This window comes from Hemibagrus wyckioides, linkage group LG18 (assembly GCF_019097595.1).
Source record: "Hemibagrus wyckioides isolate EC202008001 linkage group LG18, SWU_Hwy_1.0, whole genome shotgun sequence".
Lineage (NCBI taxonomy): Eukaryota > Metazoa > Chordata > Actinopteri > Siluriformes > Bagridae > Hemibagrus > Hemibagrus wyckioides.
Window position 1 is genome coordinate 15,765,734 of NC_080727.1, and position 22,429 is coordinate 15,788,162.

General features: G+C 38.1%; 1 protein-coding gene across 1 annotated transcript in view; it reads left to right on the top strand.

The window, feature by feature from the left end:
* The window catches only part of si:dkey-112m2.1 (transmembrane protein 132D), a 168,899-nt gene that overhangs the window by 137,167 nt on the left and 9,303 nt on the right, over positions 1 to 22,429 (top strand). The window contains exons 5-7 of the mRNA XM_058414819.1: positions 8,651 to 8,794; positions 13,212 to 13,420; positions 18,802 to 19,069. Coding sequence (XP_058270802.1) covers positions 8,651 to 8,794; positions 13,212 to 13,420; positions 18,802 to 19,069 — 621 coding nt within the window. The remainder of the gene's footprint in view (positions 1 to 8,650; positions 8,795 to 13,211; positions 13,421 to 18,801; positions 19,070 to 22,429) is intronic.

Consider the following 22,429-nt stretch of genomic DNA (forward strand, 5'->3'; position numbering starts at 1 on the left):
CATGAGATAAGCAATGTCTCTGATTAAAATACATCTCCTCTGATGTGCAAAAAAAAACCCTTTTTGTGTACTTTAAAGGAAGCAAACTGCTCTCTACTGTCATATTTATTAGTAATAGTGTCTTGTTTATTTTAATAAACAGATATACTGTATATTTTTGTCTACTGATTTCAAATATAGTATATAGTCCTGTTCACCTCAAAACCAGCAAGAACAAAATGACAAATAAATTCATTCAGAAGTCTATTTTCATGAATTAAAAAAAAACTGCCATTGATTTTTTTTTTTTTGCAGTCAATGCTAAATTTACCACATAAACTAATTATAAAAAAAGGCTGACAGGAGCCTAAATAGCTTTCTAATCGATGGGGATGTGGTAGCTTAGTGGTTAAGGTGTTGGGCTGCTGATCAGATGGTTGTTCAAATCCCAGGTCCACCAAATTGCCACTTCTGGGCCCCTGAGCAAGGCCCTAAACCCTTTATTTTCCACTTTATATTATAGATAGATAAATAGATAGATAGATAGATAGATAGATAGATAGATAGATAGATAGATAGATAGATAGATAGATAGATAGATCGAGTGAGTATGAGTGTGTAAGTGAGAGATGTTTCACCCTGGAAGAAGAAAAAAGCACGTGCTAGTGCAGATTCTGTGAGATTAAGATGCAGACATGAGAAGGTTATTGTATGCGGCGGGCCTAGCATCCTCCGCTCTGCCACAGAGCTCCAGTGATCGATTGGCTTTTCCACATGCTCCCTCATTACCTCCAGCATCTCACATCTCCCTGTCTCACTCCTTATCCCCCCCTGTGCCTGTCTCTATTTCTTCCCCTGGGTGTTGGAGCTCCAGCATATCACTCTAACACTCATCTAAAATAGCGTGTGTATTCATTATCCCTCACCGGGAGGCGCCACTCCAGCGATGTGGCATTTCATCAGGGGTGTTCACGAGAGCCTCTCACAAGCATGCGGAATATAGAAAAGTTTCAGACACGCGCCCTGACTTTGGCAAATAAAAATCGGATTTCACCTGCACAAACTGCAATGGACTGGCTGTATTTCTGTCTCAAGTTCAGTGAGATAGACTAGGATAGTCTCCGAATCCATCAGAACCAACAGGATGAAATTCATACTGAAGATGAACAAATGGATGAACGAATGAATGAATGAATGAATGAATGAATGAATGAAGAGAAATGAATGAATGTCATTGTAAATGACATGTGGCTTTATGTATCCCAGACAACCAGATAGACTAGGAAGATGAGGGATAGATGAATGAATAAACGAATGAATGACAATACAAATGTCATGTGGCTTAAGCATCCCAGACAACCAGTTCCATGTGGTTTTAGTGATTGGATCAAAATGCGTTTTCCAGACATACTTCACATCTGTATTTAGCGCTGATCGCTACGTATGCTAATGGCAGGTGAACAGGGCAGTTGAGAAACAGAACATTTTTGGACTTCTTCTCAGCATGACCTCATATAGTGTCTTAAACCCCCTGCAGTGTTGCAAGGCAAGCCTTTATTTGTGTTTTCGTCTAGAAGTGTGTACAAATACACCACCATTTCATGTCTAAATTTCAGGTATACATGAAGTATACAGCAACATTGGTTATATCTGGAGGTGGCAGTCATGTCACGACAGAAATTTCAAGCCCTGGAAGAAAATTTCTAGCCAGATTGCCAAAGTAACTTGGCAATGAGAGAAGCAATAAAAGCCAATAAAAATCTGATATTACATGCGTTCACTAAGGTGGCATTCACAGAGACTCATAAACGAGTTAATAGAATTATCCGTCTGACACGTACGTTTTTGAATGTTTATTAAAGACATTATATTCAATTTCCTTAGCTGGAAAAATGTAGGTTGCTGTAAAGATCTTTAAGTATTTAATGTACAAAAAAATTTCTACATTGTATGATTCTAGCTGGAAAGAAGTTTATGGGAAAGGAGGAGCTCGAAGAGTCCACAGGATGTGTGACTCCAGCATCCTATATATATATTCAAGGATGTATATCATCTGTATTATCAGAGCCAGGCCCTATATTCCCAGGCTGTATTTTGCTCTTACATTTCTTTGCCCAATATTGTATTCTCAGGACCCTACATTTTCAGGACATCATGTTCTATATCTTAAACATAGAGAATCTGAAACATCTTGAAGAACATAATACCATCTTCTATTACAAGGCTCCATATTCCAAGGTATTATATTCCCAGGTTCTACACTACCTGAACACTATATTCCTATGGACCAATTATTCTCAGGACCCTGTATTTTCATGTTTCAAATACTAAGAGCCCTGTAATTTCTGGGTTCTCCAGTGGTGCTAAATTTCTAGAAACCTACATATTCAGGGGCTAAAATTTCCAGAGGTCTGTTTCCAGAACCCCATGTACACCAAGCACTATGTTTCCTGAGTTCTTTATAGCCATGACCATGTATCTTCAAGACCCAGTGCCCTATATCTCCAAGACACTATATTTCTAAGGTTCTATTTCCTCGAACCCTAAGACTTCAAATACTTATAGAGTCCTATGTTTTCTAGGCCATTACTTTCAGGGACCCGTATTGTCAGAGCCATGTTTCAAGGGGTTTATATTCCCAGAGCTTTATTTACCCATGGCCACATGCTCTCATAGCCACACTCCAAAGCCCTATTGTGATAGAGCCTTATTCCCAGCAGCCTGTTTCCCACACATCTGTTTAAAGAGACATCTTTTCCCAAAGTATTATATTCCCAGCACCTTAACCTTAACCCTATTCTGAGATCCCTATCTTTTAATCATTCCCACAGCCGTATGTTCCAAGATATTTCCAGAAGTGTTTTTTCTGAGCCAGTGTTCAAAAAGCACTATATTCCCCAGACCCTGTGTTTCCTAGATCCTAATACCTCACAATCCTTTCTGACTATATATATTCTATAGGTCTATATTCCATAAGCCAGAGGTCTATGTTTCCAAAAGCCTTGATTGTGAGAGTCCAGCAGCATTTGCTCCATTCACTCCATATCAGAGTTGTAGTGTTCTCAGTTTTGTATTTGCTAGATTTGTAAAGGAATTTTCTATGTTCATTACAGGCGTCTGTGTCGATAAATATAAATAATAGTACAATATGACTATTAAGTTTGACCCCTGATGATTTGAGGTCATTGTGGAGAATTAGTCAAGTCATAGGGAGGAAAAGTCTCATATCATGTCATGATGCTGGAGTTGTAACACAGCACCACTATTATCCCTGTGGCCACTCAGAAGAATTTAGCCGAACCAGTCTGTGTGATGGCCTCAACCAGAGTTAAACGTCCCCTTCGATTTCTCCATGCTATTAGAGAAATAAGTGATCAATTTCCTCCCTGCTTGCACTTTGCTATCGGTTTCTCAGATGGCAAATGGCAGCAGATGTTGCTGTGTGAGACCCAGCAAGAAAGAGATCAATGGCTAGGTAATAGTGCAGCTGAGAATGCCCGTGGCATGGACCGCCATGATCCCTGCAGGGGGTCGGTGCATTTTGCTTGAACGGTAGACCCGGTGTGAGGCTGGATTCGCTCTTGTTGAAACGATCACCTGTCTTCAGCTGAGCCTGAAGGTGGAATGGTCTTTTATTGATTCTTTGCTCTCGGGCTAAGCTAAGCTCGTGTGGAGCTATTTGAGGATGCTGCAAAGCCCCTGGCAAAACAGTGCCAAACCTCAACACTAAAGAAAACAGCTATGAGAAGCGATAATCAGCTAGCTGCAGGGGTGTGCCTACCACCAAGCTGCATCTACATCCAGAATGCATGAATAGCGCAGAAAATTCAGGCCCAGCATCCTCCATGCCTGTACAAAGTTACCAAAGGAGATAATGATGGATGGATGGATAGATGGATGGTGTTACTGATTACTTTATTTTGCTGGATCCCACTGACACAGAAAATCTCACTTAATTTCAGCCCTGAGTCCAGACGGACCAGATGGTCAGTGCCACTGCTGCTGTACACTGCATGCTAATTCACTCCGATAGCATTTAGCACACACATGCATAGTGTCTCAGGGTTGATAAAAAAAGGGGTATACAATGCTAACTATGCCAGCCTGAGTTACTTATCAGCTTTTCCCCGACTTTCGGTGAGTTGATTAGTATAGAAAAGAAGCATTAGGAAATAATTGATATTAGGTGGCTTAGCGCTGCTCCCAACAATGCCACATCAATCCGCGGTTGAGATAATCCAAGAAAGCCTGATTGACCGTACTCCCTCGGTGGTAATGATGACCTCGCTTCCCTCTCTCTTTGGGCTGTGATCTTGCATGAGCACATGGAGGAAAGAGGATTTATTTTTCTCAGGGATGCACATTAATGGCTGAAATAATTAACTTAATGCTGTTGCTCAGTATCGGGGACAATGATTTGGGCACTTTGTACCACAGCGCTGCTGAATTCTGAATTCTGATTGGATTAATCTTCTATTACAGCAGCTCTGACAGTAGTGCAGCTACAAATCACAGGTTTATATTAATGTGCTTGTCCTTTTACTTAATTGTTTGTATAGTATCAGCTTATTCAGAGGTAATTTAATGACGGGCAATCTACATAAACAGATTATATACAACTGTGTAATAGCTGAATAGCTGGTTTTCTGTAAGGAGAAGTTTATTTACATTTTATGGAAGCACTCTCCGGTGTCTCAGGGCTCAGTAAGGGTCAGAAGTAAAATGATGTTTTCATGACAAGCTTCAAGTGACAGATAAAAAGAGATTGTTAATGGAAGGACTGTATATAATATAAGTAATGATAGAAGCTAACTTGTTATGTGGAAATTCTGCAAGAATAAAAGTAATTATACAATTTTCTGATATAAGATATAAGATATAAGAGGAATTATCATGGGATGTGCCATTGTAGGAAAATAATCAATGTTGCCATGGTAACAGCACACATCCTGTCACTATAACAGCAGCACAAATAATGTTTTAATACTTGCTTATTATTTAATTCCCATCTACAGGTTAAGTAGCACTGCTTCTCCATTCTTTAATTAAAACTGTGAACAAGGTTCTGTCTGATGAAACAGACAGATTTCAGCCAAACTACAAACTCACGATTGAGTGTAAACAGTTTTTTCCGGTGTCATTAAACATCTGTGTCAATTCATGGATCTTGTTTGTTTAATCAACTTTGATTTGAAGAGTTGATCAGAGGAATTCCATATGGGATACGTAAAAGTGGTTTTTAAACAGCAGATGCTAACAAAGACATTGGGAAGCACATGATGGCTCAATAAACACCAATGGGAACTAATTAAACTTTGAAGCTGGTCTCTTTGCAAAGTTAAATGTCAATTAAGTTTAATTTCTTGACAAAGCCAATAATCATGTTCACCATTAAAATAGCATTATTAGGGCATGAGCAGACTTGGGTATCCACGAATCCATGCAGCTTTTATTAGCTGCTCGATGGTCACAGTTCACTTCCTTATAACTTCCTTCCCAGCCTCTGCAAATCTTTCCTTAATTTGTCTTTAATCTTCAAGCATGACTGAAAATCACTTTATTCATTTTTTTTAACAAAGTAAATGGGCACTGTGACAGACATCTGAAAGCACTGGGTGTTATGAAAAGCGGTGTGGAATTATTTGAATTAATTTGAAGGGAAGAGAATAAGGGTTGGAGTGCTGATGCAGAAAGAAAATTGGTTAAATAGCAGCATTTCTTTGATGGCGACGTCCCAGTGTCCCCATAAATTTGTGTTTTGACAGCAAATCAGGCACAAAGCGATAACTCCTTGTCAAAATGTCTTGCCATTACGGCTGAACACGGAGCTCTGAGTGCCGCTATTTCCATAAATTGGGATTCAAAGGAAATTATATATTCAAAATCCTCTTGGAAATTAAGACACATTATATAGATAGGATACAATGAAGAACTTAACATCTGTCACTAAAAGAAAGCAGCAGCCCGTCATTCGCTCCTCATTGTGGTGCAATGAAGTGAAAGTGACTGAAATTAAAAATCAGGAAGAAGGATCATTAGGAAGAGCTGGAACCTATTAACCGGCTTGAAATAGCCACAATTTCAGGATTACATACTGTTATCTTTTTTGACATTGAAGAACAAAAATGGTATGTAACATGAAGTTAAAACCAAATTAAACTGAATTATCACCCTAAATACACTGGAAAATTAATATCGAAGTAATAAATCACTGTCTAGGGTGCTGTACTAGTAAAATACTCAGTAATCCTCATCCAAAGGTTAATTATTTAACCTTTTACACTTCAGGAATTTGCCAAATATAACAAATTTTTGTTTGTTAAAGATATCTTTTACGCATTTATAATTCTTACGATCAGCCATAACATGAAACCACTGACAGTTAAAGTGAATAAAATTGATTATCAAGTTACAGTCGGTCCTGGTATTCATGTGGCTCTTACTTTAACATGTTCCACCTAAGTAGCAGTGATGAAGACGAGGTAAACCTCTTCATGGCAATGGTATTCCCTGTGTGTGGCCTCTTACCGCAGAATAATGATCCCTGCTACACTGCACACATTGTTCAGGAACGGTTTGAGGAACATGTCCCTCAATTTCCCCATATCTCAATCTGCTTGAGCATCTGTGGTAAGTGCTGGGACAAATAAGTCTGTTCAATGAAAGCCTCAGCTCACATCTTACAAGATCTGTTGCTATAGTCTTGGTGCCAGATTCCACAGCATACCTTCAGGGGTCATGCCTTGACGAATCAGAGCTGTTTTGGTGGCAGAGGTGGGACTTATTTAATATTAGGGATTGTGGATTTAACTTTAAGGCTGAGCAGAGTATTTTTAATGTGGAATATTTGCAAAAAAAGGTTTAGTTTTGTTCTATAATGGCCCCTTAGTGCACACTGTGCCTACTGGTGCACAGCACGGATTCCAGCACGAACATGCTTCCCTGACTTTCCTTTTCATTTGATCACTGTCCACAGAATGCACTTTATTTTCATTCCAGTCATGTCTCCATCTTTGTCCTCTGTCATTGTTTTTTTTTTTTGCCCTAGTCTGCCATTATTCTCTTTACCTGCCTTCTGATTAGTTTATCTATTAAAAACCCACCTGTTTCATTGTCTCATTGTGAAGCCTTTCATGCATTCTCATGTCCAAGTTTAAGCCTTATGTACTTGTCTCCTTGTCCCAAGTTTCAAGATTTCCTAACACCAGGTTCTGTGTTGTCTAGTTTTGACCCTCGCATGTTTTAATGTTTTGTTTTGATTATTGAAATGCCCGTGTTAACCCTGTTTGCCTGTGTGGAATCGCGTTGATGATATTCAGACTGCTCCAATAAAATAATATCGCTCCTAATATCTCATACATTACATTATTATAGCAGCAATAAACATCGTCCTTCGTAAATGTCGTTCCTTCACCAGCCCATCTTTTTTCTCTGTCTTGTTAAGTTAATGACGAAAAAAAAAAAAAAAACACAGCTTGAAATCACAAACCATAAACTCAGCTGTCCTGGAGACTTTTCTGTGTCAGAAAAACTTTGATACAGCTTTACCTTTGACTGTTACACCGTGTTGAACCTGGAGACTCCTTCAGTAAATGAAATGGCTCATTAACAATTACACCCTTTTTTTTGGTTTCATCTGTTTATGTGACGTTGCTCTGAATCCCTGTGTGCAAGCTGTTGCTGTAGAAATGTATTAGAACACACACATTAATATAAACCTGTGATTTGTAGCTGCATGGCTGTCAACACCTTCTGACCTCAGACTCCAGAGTTCAGTGTTTAATAAATAAATAACGACTCCGTCGCAGCATGCAGGCAAAGCATTAAACCAGATGACTGCATAAAAACAAAAGCTGCTGTAAACAAACATCAGATTCAAATTAGTTTGATTAGCATAGCCAAAAATCCTACATTTTCAGAAAACATCAACATGTCCCTCAGACATAACCTACATTTTGGTAAATAATTAAAATATTTAAATAAAATAGTTCATTAAGCGTAAAGCTTCGTAGCAAGCACAGCTACGTGGGTTTAAGTACGAGTAAAATATTAATGTAAACCTTCCAGCTATTAGTGGCTAGTCAAATTCACCAGCAGTGAGCTCATGCTATGCTAATGCTATTGTCTTGCTATCAAACTAGTTTACTAAATATATCACACAATATCATTAGCATAGCAGGTTTACATTAATAACCTACATTGTTAAGCTAGTCAGTGCTAAAATGGTGTCCAGGCTAGCTTAGCTAATGTTAGTAAGCCACTGAAATAAAATCAATAGTTTATGCTAAGCTGAAGAAGATCTCTGAGGTGTTTTTTTTTTAAAACTTAACCTAAGAGTAAGAGGTACTGATAGCTAATGCTATTTTATCATGTAGCTGATGCTGTTGTAATGTGTGGATAATGAAAATGGACACCACTTCTTAAATAGTGAGGATGCAGTAATAATAAATGGCAGAACTGACATAAACCTTGAGAACAGCTCTGTGTGTGGCTCTGAGATAATGTGGGCGTGGCTCTGAAACATCCCTCTGGATGATGATGCTAATTGAATGATGTGCCTCGTGGGTCTAATCAGATGAGCGAGCACTAGCGCTGGAGCTGGCAGAATGATGAATAGTCTTGAATAATGCAGAATGAATTATCCTGTAATTGTCCTGATCTCCGTACACAGGAGACAGAGATCCTGAACACGGCCGTGCTCACCGGCAGGACTGTTGCCATGCCTATCAAAGTGGTCACCGTGGCAACTGATGGGGCTGTGACTGATGTGACTGAGTCTGTGGAGTGTCGATCGACGGACGACGACGTTGTTAAGGTGAGAGCAACAGATTTTGACAGTGATTTTAACAGTGACATGTCCTTGGCTCAAGAAGGGCTGGGACAGAAATAAGTTAAGCATAAATTTCACTTTTATTAACATCATATAACATTTTGCATATATACATTTTACTATTATGCCTATTTTAAGCTAATCAGTAACGAAAACACAACACTATGCTAGAAATAGTGGGCCAATGTCTTAGCTAACGATAGCATTACCACTGCAGCTGTACCTGCCTGAGGCCATGTTGCTAGTGAAGTTACTGTATGTACTAAGATAGCTAACATTACACTATTATTATTGTGTTATGAAGCTTCAAGCTTTGTAACACAAGCAGGTTTGCTAGCATTGCGTTCACTATTGTAAGCCAGCTTTTGTACTTGTACTTAGTACTTAGCTTGTAATTAGTTTTTGTAATTAGCTAATCTGTTTAGCACAACCTGCAGAATCTTACAAAAAAAAAAGTAATCAGATTAAGAAACGTGAATGTAAGATATGAAATGTATGTAATTATTAGATTTATATTTTTTATATTTAGAGTCATCCTTTTTTTTTGGCTTCAAAACTAGAATTTTACATTTTATTGCTGCCTTTTTACAGATTTTGGGATAGAAAATGCAGACTGCGGTCGAATGTAAAAGTAAGTGACAAATTAAAAACGAAAAATAAATTGAAATAAAATCGATTTCTAGTATAACGGCATCCAACATTGTTATCCAGCCGCATATAAAACCGCACTTGCTCCAGCACTTCCTATTATTTTGCATTTTATTTTGTTATATTGTGTAGTGACAGTTAGTTTTGTGTGAAACTTAATGAAGCCCCACGAGACCAAATCTAGTTCATGAAATTATAATGTGTGCTTGGGATGTGATTTATTTGATCCCTGTTTTAATTCACTGTTTGTGTTGTAAAATGAATAAAATAACATCAGTATTGTTTTTAATTGGATGTGCTCTCCTATAATGAAAATTATTCATTAAAAAAAATAAATAAATAAACTCCTCAAGATAAACAATGTGCAATAAACAACATGAGACAAGTCTTCTCTGATGTCCTCTGTGAGAAAGAAAACTTTTTGTGAACTTTGAAGTGACAATTTGATTCATTAGTAGTGCCATTAATATTAGTAATAAGCTGTGTAATGTTTAAGTGTGTACAGTTTTATATATATATATATATATATATATATATATATATATATATATATATATATACACTATATTGCCAAAAGTATTCGCTCACCTGTCTTGACTCGCATATGAACTTAAGTGACATCCCATTCCTAATCCATAGGGTTCAATATGACGTCGGTCCACCCTTTGCAGCTATAACAGCTTCAACTCTTCTAGGAAGGCTGTCCACAAGGTTTAGGAGTGTGTTTATGGGAATTTTTGACCATTCTTCCAGAAGCGCATTTGTGAGGTCACACACTGATGTTGGACGAGAAAGCCTGGCTCTCGGTCTCCACTCTAATTCATCCCAAAGGTTCTATCGGGTTGAGGTCAGGACTCTGTGCAGGCCAGTCAAGTTCATCCACACCAGACTCTGTCATCCATGTCTTTATGGACCTTGCTTTGTGCACTGGTGCACAGTCATGTTGGAAGAGGAAGGGGCCAGCTCCAAACTGTTCCCACAAAGTTGGGAGCATGGAATTGTCCAAAATATCTTGGTATGCTGAAGCATTCAGAGTTCCTTTCACTGGAACTAAGGGGCCAAGCCCAGCTCCTGAAAAACAACCCCACACCATAATCCCCCCTCCACCAAACTTTACACTTGGCACAATGCAGTCAGACAAGTACCGTTCTCCTGGCAACCTCCAAACCCAGACTCGTCCATCAGATTGCCAGATGGAGAAGCGCGATTCGTCACTCCAGAGAACGCGTCTCCACTGCTCTAGAGTCCAGTGGCGGCGTGCTTTACACCACTGCATCCGACGCTTTGCATTGCACTTGGTGATGTATGGCTTGGATGCAGCTGCTCGGCCATGGAAACCCCTTCCATGAAGCTCTCTGCGCACTGTTCTTGAGCTAATCTGAAGGCCACATGAAGTTTGGAGGTCTGTAGCGATTGACTCTGCAGAAAGTTGGTGACCTCTTCGCACTATGCGCCTCAGCATCTGCTGACCCCGCTCTGTCAGTTTACGTGGCCTACCACTTGGTGGCTGAGTTGCTGTCGTTCCCAAACACTTCCACGTTCTTATAATACAGCTGACAGTTGACTGTGGAATATTTAGGAGCGAGGAAATTTCACGACTGGATTTGTTGCACAGGTGGCATCCTATCACAGTTCCACGCTGGAATTCACTGAGCTCCTGAGAGCGACCCATTCTTTCACAAATGTTTGTAAAAACAGTCTGCATGCCTAGGTGCTTGATTTTATACACCTGTGGCCATGGAAGTGATTGGAACACCTGATTCTGATTATTTGGATGGGTGAGCGAATACTTTTGGTAATATAGTGTATATATATATATATATATATATATATATATATATACAGATCAGGCATAGCATTATGAACACTGACAGGTGAAGTGAATAACACTGATTATCTCCTCAACATGGCACCTGTTAGTGGGTGGGATATATTAGGCAGCAAGGGAACATTTTGTCCTCAAAGTTGATGTGTTAGAAGCAGGAAAAATGGACAAGTGTAAGGATTTGAGCGAGTCTGACAAGGGCCAAATTGTGATGGCTAGACGACTGGATCAGAGCATCTCCAAAACTGCAGCCCTTGTGGGGTGTCGGTCTACAGTGGTCAGTATCTATCAAAAGTCTCACTAATGCTTTTTGGCTGAATGACCACAGATCCCCACAGCCCACACTCCAACATCTAGCAGAAAGGTTTTTTCAGAAGAATGGAGTGTATTAGAACTGCAAATGGAGACTAAATCTAGAATGGGATCACATATAAGTGTCCACATATATTTCGCATGTCATGTGCTTCTGTGTGATTTGATTTCTGACATTTTTTTTTTGCAGGGAGTAAATGTAATATACACAAAATGAAATCACCGTTCCAAAAAAGAAATAAAATTCCAAGAAAAGAAAAATGGGCTTAAGGGATCGAGGTCAGAATTGTGCATAATAAACACGCCTCTGCTTGTCTGTAACTTTCTCATAACGTCTGCATATCCCATATTTCTGTAGCTACATCAGAGGCCTGATTACAGACATGCTCACTTTCTGTATGAAAAGCTTAAATCCACTCCGATTAACAATAAATGATTACACTTATTAACCCGAGTTAATGAATGAAATGAAAATCACTTATAAAAACCATAACTAGGCCATTTTAAAAACTGAATTTGTTCATATTTTCAGTCATCTGCAGTTAAACATGCAGCAGACAAACAGATACAGGAATGTGATCGCCGTGGTGACGAGCAGGGAGAGATAAATCTTCTCTTCTCTTCACTATCTGATTTGATTTTCACGTTCTTCCTCTTGGCCCCATGATTCTGTTGACTGAACAAAAGTCTGTCAGGTTCTTCAGCCAGAGGAAAGAAAGCCGAGAACATGAATTATTTCCTTATACGTTGTTACATTTGGAAAATAGAGTGGTACAGTAGTGTGTGTGTGTGTATGTGTGTGTGTGTGTGTGTGTGTGTGTGTTTGTTCCCTCTGGGTTTAATTAATCTAGGGAACACCTGCAACTCTGACCTCTGAGGTACACACACACATTATTTGTTCACATATTATACTGGCTTATACTGGCTTACCAAGTTCTCCTCATCCTCCTTCAGGGTGGTGTTTCTTCACATCACCATGTCACTCAGTATTTTACTATAACAGCAGCACACACACACACACACACACACACTTACAAAGCTAGCGTCAACACATGTCAGCTGTTAACCAGGACTGACATTCTGGGCTCAAACCTGCAGCGTTATCTCTTTTATATTTCTGATATCACCCCTGATCTATCAGTCACCAAAATCTAGCAGAGACAGACAGACAGGACAAACACAGAAAGACCAAATACACCCTTGGATATGGCACATAAACATGACATAACTGTGTAAAAGGAAAGGAATGATATTAAGACCAGTGTCTTGTGGACGTCTGGAACATTGATTTATGTCAACAAGATCGGAACAGTTTGGAAATATAAAAGCTGTTTTTTTTTTTTCTTCTTATGATGGATGAAAGTGATATTATGTTCCAAAAGTACTGGAAATAAATGAAACTCTGTGTCCTGACACACTGAATTGAAATCGAACCAAATTAAATTGCCGGGAATCAAGATTACATCTGAGAAATTGCTGTACACAAATCAACACAAACTAATGAAAAGTTGTTGGTTTTTTTTCAGTTCCTTCTATATAGAGTGTAGAAAAACTTGACATGCACACAGACTCACATGTCGTCCTTGTGAGTAACCGAGAGTTGGTTTTTATGCACAGGTGTCTGAGAGGTGCGATTATGTGTACGTAAACGGGAAGGAGACGAGAGGAAGGGTGAGGATGATGCTGAACTTCACTTACAACTACCTGAGCACCCAGCTGGAGGTGAGTGTCTGGATGCCCCGCCTCCCACTTCAGATCGACATGGCCGACCCCGAGCTTAACCAAATCAAGGCATGGAGGATCCCAGTCTCAGGGGGCAACCCGAGGTGAGTCTTATTGTTGGGCTTCAAAAACACTTTTCTTACTTTTTGATGCTTTCTGAACGGTTCATCATTAGATCCATGTTCGAGAAAAAAAAAACAATGTTTCTACATTCTTGACAAGTGCAAGGTCAGAATGATTATTTCAATCCTGTCCATTTCAGTCCATCTCTGTGATTTTAGAAACAGATGTTGTGTCTTGTTTTGTTGTTTTTTTGTTTTTTTTTACCTCCTGCTGCATGTCATGTTTAGTCATCATCACACGCTTAGTGAAAACCATTTCTAACGTTTCTGAAGACGATGAACAGTTGCAAAGTGTCCAACAAATGGATTTACATCACTTGGCAGGGAAAAAAGAAAACAAAAGCTGAAAATCTGAGCGATTAAATGACAGGGATATGTATTAAACACCGCTCTCGTATCGTACCGTCTTCTGTAATACTTACGGAAATTGCACACAAATCAGTATTTAAACCTCAGAGTACTCTTCAGAAGTTACATAATAGAGGAGTGTCGTTTATCTTGTGTTTGGACCTCAGAGTTTTCTTGATTTCGCTTGAGACAGAAGTTCAGCGTCAGTGTGTGAGGTTTTTGACACAGCTACGACGATCAACAAAATCAAAATAGCGAATTAAGACCATCAGAGAATATCCTATGTCCTGTATCCCGTGTACACATTACAGTTTCATGGCATCAGTGCAACATCTCATGGTGTCTTTAACGTTTTTGCACAATTAACTATCTAAAAAGCACTATAATATACAGCAATACACTAGACTCCTGATGTTTATTTCAGTGCTCCATGGATCATCAATTGATTAGATTTTAGCAAATTAAACATTTTGTATTTCCTCATTCACTCCACATTTTTAATTGCTAAACTATTTGGGGCTTAAAGGCCCAACTGTTTTAAATCCTAAAGTCCTAATGTTTCAAAGCAGTGAACTACTGAAAAATGCAAGTCATGTAGGTAAATGTTCAGAAGAGTCCTGTTTCTGTTCAGTAAACGGCTCCTCAGTTAGAGTGACAGTCCGGATGACCAGATTTGTCTGGAAAATCTGGTGCTGTGAACCGGCTCATGAAATGATCTACAGTAAGAAGGACGCATACAGAGTTGTTCCTCTGGAGTTAAAGAACTCAGATAGGCAGCAGCACTCTTCTAATATAAAATTTTATTCAAGTATCATTCGAATCAGATGCCACAGTGAAGAATACAATATGTGCGTAAAGACTGAGGTGGATAAAAATCTTTAACCACATACACAGGAACACTGCTTATGGATGAGTATTGATTGAGAACAGTAGGGTCTGACCCCAGGTCAACACTTCCTGCTCTGAGAATCTTCATGAAAAATGGCCCTAAGGTCTCTACTGGCTGTATAGCTATCCTGATGTGTTGGAGGAGGCGCAGACAGGATGCCGACTGGTTTTTAATGATCTGGGGTCGCTGACACATTAAGGTTAATACTGACACATGCCACAGGCTTCCATGGGACGGTTTTTAAATTACACTTGTCTGGAATTACGGCAGTCCTGAAGCTGGACACATAAGTGACTGAAGTGACAGAAAGAGAGGTGAGAGGAGTGAGGGCCAACGTCAAAACACGTCAAGACACGAACGTGGGAGACGAGCGTCCCTGTTAAAAATAAGTTGGTCAGGAGCTGTGCTGTGCAGTGTGGGGGTTGCAGCTCAGCGTTAATGGAGGACGAGGACACGGGTCAGTACCCACAGAGCACTGATCATATCATACTCCTCCACTGAGGGGCGCTCTGAGACATGATGTGTTGCAAAACAACAGCTGTTGTTGATTCTATGAATTTCGCCTGTCGTGATAAGTCAAAAATGCCATGCTGTATGACTGAACCACTCATGTTTCTAAGTGCATTAGCAGCTCGAGGCTTCCTAATCCAGATTTATCAGTGTCCTCCCACTTCCTAAAACCCTGTAGGAGGAATTCCCTTGGCAGGCAACATTTTTGGAGATCATTTGCTAAAGTCTGTCTGCTTCTGAAAGCAGTCATGCAAGAAGCTCACTGTTGTCTTGGCCAAATTTGAGAGCAGCTTAAGTGTTTTACAATATGAGAATTTCTGTTCACAACAAATTTCTAACAATCATGATTGTGTTGTTGCTGACAGTCATGTTTGTGCTTGTGGATTTCCAGTAGTTTGTGTTTAAAATGAACTACGAACATAACACACACACATCTCAATACTTATTTTACACCATTATAACATTCAGAACCCCCTAAAGGTCCTGTATATATAGGGGGTTCTGAATGTTATAATGGTGTAAAATAAGTATTGAGATGTGTGTGTGTTATGTTCGTATATATATATATATATATATATAAAATTAAACACAACCTGCATGCAAGCACATCTGCAACCTAAACTGGGACAACAAAACAATCAAACAAATGAATGAATGGATGAATATATGGATGGATGGATGGATGAATGAGTAGATGGATGAATATATGGATGGATGGATGAATGAGTAGATGGATGAGTAGATGGACATTTTCCAAGTGTTTTTCTTCCATCTCTCTCTCTCTCTCTCTCTCTCTCTCTCTTGCTCTCTCTTTGCTTGGAGTTGATACCTCATATAATGTCCTCCATTAGTTTGATAGACATTAAAAATGGTTCAGCTGTACAGTTATGGTTTATGGTTTTATTTTATTAATCCATAAATTGGGCAATTCAATTTATTTTATTATATCTACAAAAAAGGCTGTTAATTAAATTGCATGTTGAGTAATTGATTATTTCTATATAACACACATGCACACAGTACATATTGTACAGTAAATAATTTTCACACTGACACATTAAACCAGTTCCAGGTGGATGATTTTTGTCCTGGTGTGCTTAAGCTTACAAAAGAAACCAGTGCAGAAATCAGTGTTTTAAATAAAAAGGGGATTCCCCTCCAATTATTTTCGACCTCCAATTATTTTGTACTTGGGACAAAGATGTCTTTTTTTTTTTTTAATTTTGTCACTTAAACCTACTCTTTTTCACCCTTTTATTGGAGATTTTCTGCACAAAAGATTTTCTGAACAACTTTGATTTTGTTGTTGAAATGAATCGTTTGTCATTTGTCGTTTCATTCAGTACCAAGACAAAGGCTTGACTTTTTAAAACAGGCTTGTCCTGGTCATCCATAAGCATCCAATAGCTTCCCGAGATTAATGTATCTGTCATGTGATTTATTTCATACATTTCACCAGCTGTCTAAACTCTGAATGAGCCAATTTGTTTTCTGCTAGGAAGTAGGCTGTTTTAAGAGCTCTAATCTCCTCCTTGCCCTGTAACTGCACAATTTCCAAAGCATTAATCACAGCTTTCTGCGCTCTTTCTGTCTCACGATCATTTTCTTTTAACCGCTGTTGTGTGTGAAGCACTGTGTGAGTACTGTATTAAAGCTGTACCATGTAAATTAGGTGCTACTGTACAGTGCATTTTGCAAACCGAGCAACTCGTATCAACCTTTGACACCAGCGTTTGGTGTTTCAGCATCATGTCACTTTTAGCCCTTTTCATGGTGTATGCTATTTCAAAGAAACTTTCAGGCAGTGGTTCAGGGTTGTCTTCTGTAAATGAAGCCATTGTATGAGAACTGCCACACTTTTTTGTCTTGTGTGAAATGCTAGCAAGACAAATTGCACAAGTGTGTTTTTCGTTTCCCCTTGCCAATAAAAAAGCAATGCTGGAAGCAGAAAAGTCAGCTAGAAATGAGAGAGAGAGAGAGAGAGAGAGAGAGATACAGACAGGCAGACAGACAGACAGACAGACAGGAGAGAGATACAAACAGACAAACAGAGAGATGGAGAGAGAGACACAGGCATACAGACAGACACAGATAGACAGAGAGCGCATAAGACAGAGAGAGAGGTGACAGACAGACAGGAGAGAGATACAGACAGACAGAGAGAGAGGCAGGCATACAGACATACAGAGAGAGAGAGAGAGAGAGAGAGAGAGAGATACAGACAGGCAGAAAGACAGAGATGGAGATAGAGACACAGACAGACACAGAGATAGACAGAGAGCACATAAGACAGAGAGAGAAAGGTGACAGACAGACAGAGAGACAGACAGACAGGAGAGAGATACAGACAGACAGAGAGAGAGAGACAGGCATACAGTGAGAGAGAGAGAAAGAGAGATACAGACAGGCAGACAGACAGACAGGAGAGAGATACAGACAGACAGAGAGATGGAGAGCGAGACACAGGCATACAGACAGACACAGAGATAGACAGAGAGCACATAAGACAGAGTGAGAGAGAGGTGACAGACAGACACAGACAGACAGACAGACAGACAGACAGGAGAGAGATACAGACAGACAGAGAGAGAGAGACAGGCATACAGTGAGAGAGAGAGAGAGAGAGAGAGAGAGAGATAGACACAGACAGACAGAGACAAAGATTAGTATCTGTGAACATATACAGCCTATAGACACAGAACTAACTTATACTGAACATATTTGTTTATTAGTTCACATTGATTTATTAATTCCTATTGAGATATGACTATGGCTTCTAATTTTAGTGTGAATGTCCATCACAAACACTGAACCTGCAGGAGTAATTAAAAATTGTGTAGAATTCCTGCAATCCTGTGGGCCCTGTACAAATATAAATAGCATAAAGATATATTATTTTGTTTATAATTAAACATCAGCAGTGTTTCAGCACAAACATATTTACCTTAAGCTGCACTAAGCTCTGCCACGTCACTGTTTTCTTTTATTGTCATACTTAACCAATTACTCTGATGCCCTCTAGCCTCACTCTGATTGGCTACTGGAGTATTCCTGCATTAATAGAGTGATAAACATTAGCATTGTAGCTAATCTGACAATATTTGTGTTTTCAAAAGCACTATCGCTAAAAATGAATAAAAAAGTATTGTTTAAATATGTCATTTATTTCTTAGCTTTAATAAGCAGATTTAATAATCGATCAAGCACAGTGAAGATTTATCCTGATGTCCATCTGTGAAATCAGCTAGAAATATTAAATGAATTTTATATAACTAACATTAACATCCTTCATATCTGAATACTGTATCTTGGCCTGTTATATTTGGTTGTTGTATCTTGGATGTTATATTGGTCAGTCACCTAGTTTAATGAGGATTAGCTTGGTTTATGGGAGAGCTCTTTGCTACTAGACTAAGAGCCATGTTCAGGGTAGCAGCAAGGGCAATGTTAATGTAATGCTAGTTGCATACTTGGAGTTTAGCCACACATGGTGAGTGCATATTAGCAAACATGAACTAGCTAGTAATCACTGGATGTCATACTAGATGTATGACAGTTCCAAGAGGTGAAATAAAGAAATTAAAGACGTTTCTAACAGTCTGTCTCCTGTGTTCAGATCTGCAGACGATGATGAAGTTGACGGGAGCAGACGGGATCGAGGTTGTGGCCCACAGTACCAGAGCACCACTGTACGTGTCCTCACACACTTTGAGGCGGAGCCAGTGGAGGGGCGGGACCAGCCAGATTTCCTGCTGGGCAGTGATTGGCAGGTGGACGTGACAGAGTTGGTGAAGGATTTACTGAAAGTGGAGGACTCACGACTGGCCAGAATAACAAACGGAACAACGTTGACGGGCCTGAACACTGGAACCACCAAAGTCCAGGTGACTTACTGTTTACTTGCACATAGCAAGAATGTTTACAATCTGAGGTTCTGAGCTTCAGTGCCAGACCTAACTAAAAAATTTCTGAATATATCTCTGAATAAATGAAGATAGATAGATAGATAGATAGATAGATAGATAGATAGATAGATAGATAGATAGATAGATAGATAGATAGATAGATAGATAGACTTTATTGAGCCAATGATTTCTTGTGTTTAGTCAGTAACAAGATACTTGCACACACAAAATATAAAATTTAAAATAAATAATTATTTATTTATTTATTTTATAATTAATATAAATAACATAATGTAAGTTTACTAATTATATATATATATATATATATATATATATATATATATATATATATATATATATATATATATATATATAATTAGTAAATTTATATATATATATATATATATATATATATATATATATATATATATTTTTTTTTTTAATACACAAAATTAGTAAGAAAAAACCTTAAGTACAGAACATAGAACAAAATTGTGTAGATATAAAACAGTTAATTTGTTATTATTTCTTATTTATTTGTAAATATATATATAAAAATATTATATAGTATATTAATAGAACTTCCAATAGGCTTTTTATTGCACTTTTATTGTTAATTTTCTTTTTTTATGTGGATGAATCACCATTTTATTACACATTCAGTGCACTACATAGATACAACCCCCTCTACATCATTATACTCTACACCCTGTGTAGTGAGCATATTGATTAAATAGAATTTCATTTAAATGGGATTTTACACACTGCTTTGTATACATATGGCATTACAAATTTTATCCCTTCATGAAGATGAGTCTACTTGGATCACAGGTCAGAATCGCTGTAGCTAAATATAGCAAATGTGAAAATGAAAATTGGATGATAAAATGATAATTTGTCTCTTTGTGATTACATTTACATAAAAAACACAGTTTTTACTTTCTGTGATTGTGATATTAAGTCAGCAGGCTTTAATCACACCCTGATAACACCCACACCAGTACATATACATGCTTCCATTTTATTTAATAAATTTGTCTACTGTAATTTATTCAAAATTCAATTCAGTATCAACCGGACCTTTTTCTTTCGCCCACCTACAAAACCTGACCTGAAATAAGACCTATAGTCAAAGCACAAGAAATGTTCAGTCTTCACTGACCAAATGTCTTATTATTCCACAGCAACATTGCCAATGTCAAATCCATCAGCCCTGTGTGGATAAACATCTATCTGACCCTCTACATATAGAACAGCATGGTTGTTGAACACTGTTATGATTATACAGTAGATTATACGTTTATATTCTTCCTGTTTAAATGCATGTTTTTCTGATGAAAAAAATGAAATGTTTGTTATGTTATGTGTTTAATGTGATATAGCCATGAAAATCTGAGGTTCTAGTTTGAGTTTCAGTGCCAGACCTAACTCTAATGAATTTCTGAATAAATCTCTGAATAGATAGATAGATAGATAGATAGATAGATAGATAGATAGATAGATAGATAGATAGATAGATAGATAGATAGATAGATAGATAGACTTTATTGATCCCATGAGGGAATTTCTTGATTTCTTGTGTTGGTCAGTAACAAGATACAACATGCACACACAAAATATAAAATTTAAAATAAATAATTATTTTATATATATATATATATATATATATATATATATATATATATATATATATATATATATATATATATATATATATATATATATATATATATAGATATATATATATATATATATATATATATATATATATATATATATATATATATATATATATATAAATTCTCTTCAAGAAAACCAAAAAAGAAGAGAAAAATGGTGGCAAAATAACCTAGTGGCACAAATGTACACACTTAACTAATATAACACTACATTAAAGGACCTTTAACTTTTAGGTAAGAATCTTCCAATTTCACGTTTTGATTTGACAATTTTAATCCACTCTTCTTTGCAAAAACGCTCCAGAGCTATCAAATTGCAGTGGGATCTCCTTTGCACAGCCCTCTTCAAGTTATTCCACAGATGTTTTTCAAAAGGATTTAGATATAAGCTCTGACATTGATCTTCTTCTTAAGCCATTCCTTTGTTGACTTGGATCTGTGGGTCATTATTGGAAGGTGAATTTGTTCCTCATGTGCTGGAAGGTTACTTTTTTTTTCATATTAATCTTAAACTGTTGTGCCAAAAGCGATCGGTGCATGGAGCTGTCCATGGTGCTTTTAAATTTCTGAAGGAGTCTGAGTTCCCTAGTAGCTGAAGAGAGAGATCCATAGATTTGTTTTTGCTGTTTTATTCATTTGTCTGTTTCTTTCTTTCTTTCTTTCTTTCTTTCTTTCTTTCTTTCTTTCTTTCTTTCTTTCTTTCTTTCTTTCTTTCTTCCTTCTTTCCTTCTTTCTTTCTTTCTGTCCTTTCTTTTTCTTTCTTCTTCCTTCCTTCCTTCCTTCCTTCCTTCCTTCCTTCCTTCCTTCCTTCCTTCCTTCCTTCTGTCCTTGCTTTTTCTTTCTTTCTTTCTTTCTTTCTTTCTTTCTTTCTTTCTTTCTTTCTTTCTTTCTTTCTTTCTTTCTTTCTTTCTTTCTTCCGTCCTTTCTTTTCCTTCCTTCCGTCCTTCCTTCCTTCCTTCCTTCTGTCCTTCTGTCCTTGCTCTTTCTTTCTTTCTTTCTTTCTTTCTTTCTTTCTTTCTTTCTTTCTTTCTTTCTTTCTTTCTTTCTTTCTATTCCTTCCTTCCTTCCTTCCTTCCTTCCTTCCTTCCTTTCTTTCTTTCTTTCTTTCTTTCTTTCTTTCTTTCTTTCTTTCTCTTCTGTCACTACATAGCCCAGACTTCTGAAGTACACTATATTGCCAAAAGTATTCGCTCACCTGCCTTGACTCGCATATGAACTTAAGTGACATCCCATTCCTAATCCATAGGGTTCAATATGACGTCGGTCCACCCTTTGCAGCTATAACAGCTTCAACTCTTCTGGGAAGGCTGTCCACAAGGTTTAGGAGTGTGTTTATGGGAATTTTTGACCATTCTTCCAGAAGCGCATTTGTGAGGTCACACACTGATGTTGGACGAGAAGGCCTGGCTCTCAGTCTCCGCTCTAATTCATCCCAAAGGTGTTCTATCGGGTTGAGGTCAGGACTCTGCGCAGGCCAGTCAAGTTCATCCACACCAGACTCTGTCATCCATGTCTTTATGGACCTTGCTTTGTGCACTGGTGCACAGTCATGTTGGAAGAGGAAGGGGCCAGCTCCAAACTGTTCCCACAAAGTTGGGAGCATGGAATTGTCCAAAATGTCTTGGTATGCTGAAGCATTCAGAGTTCCTTTCACTGGAAC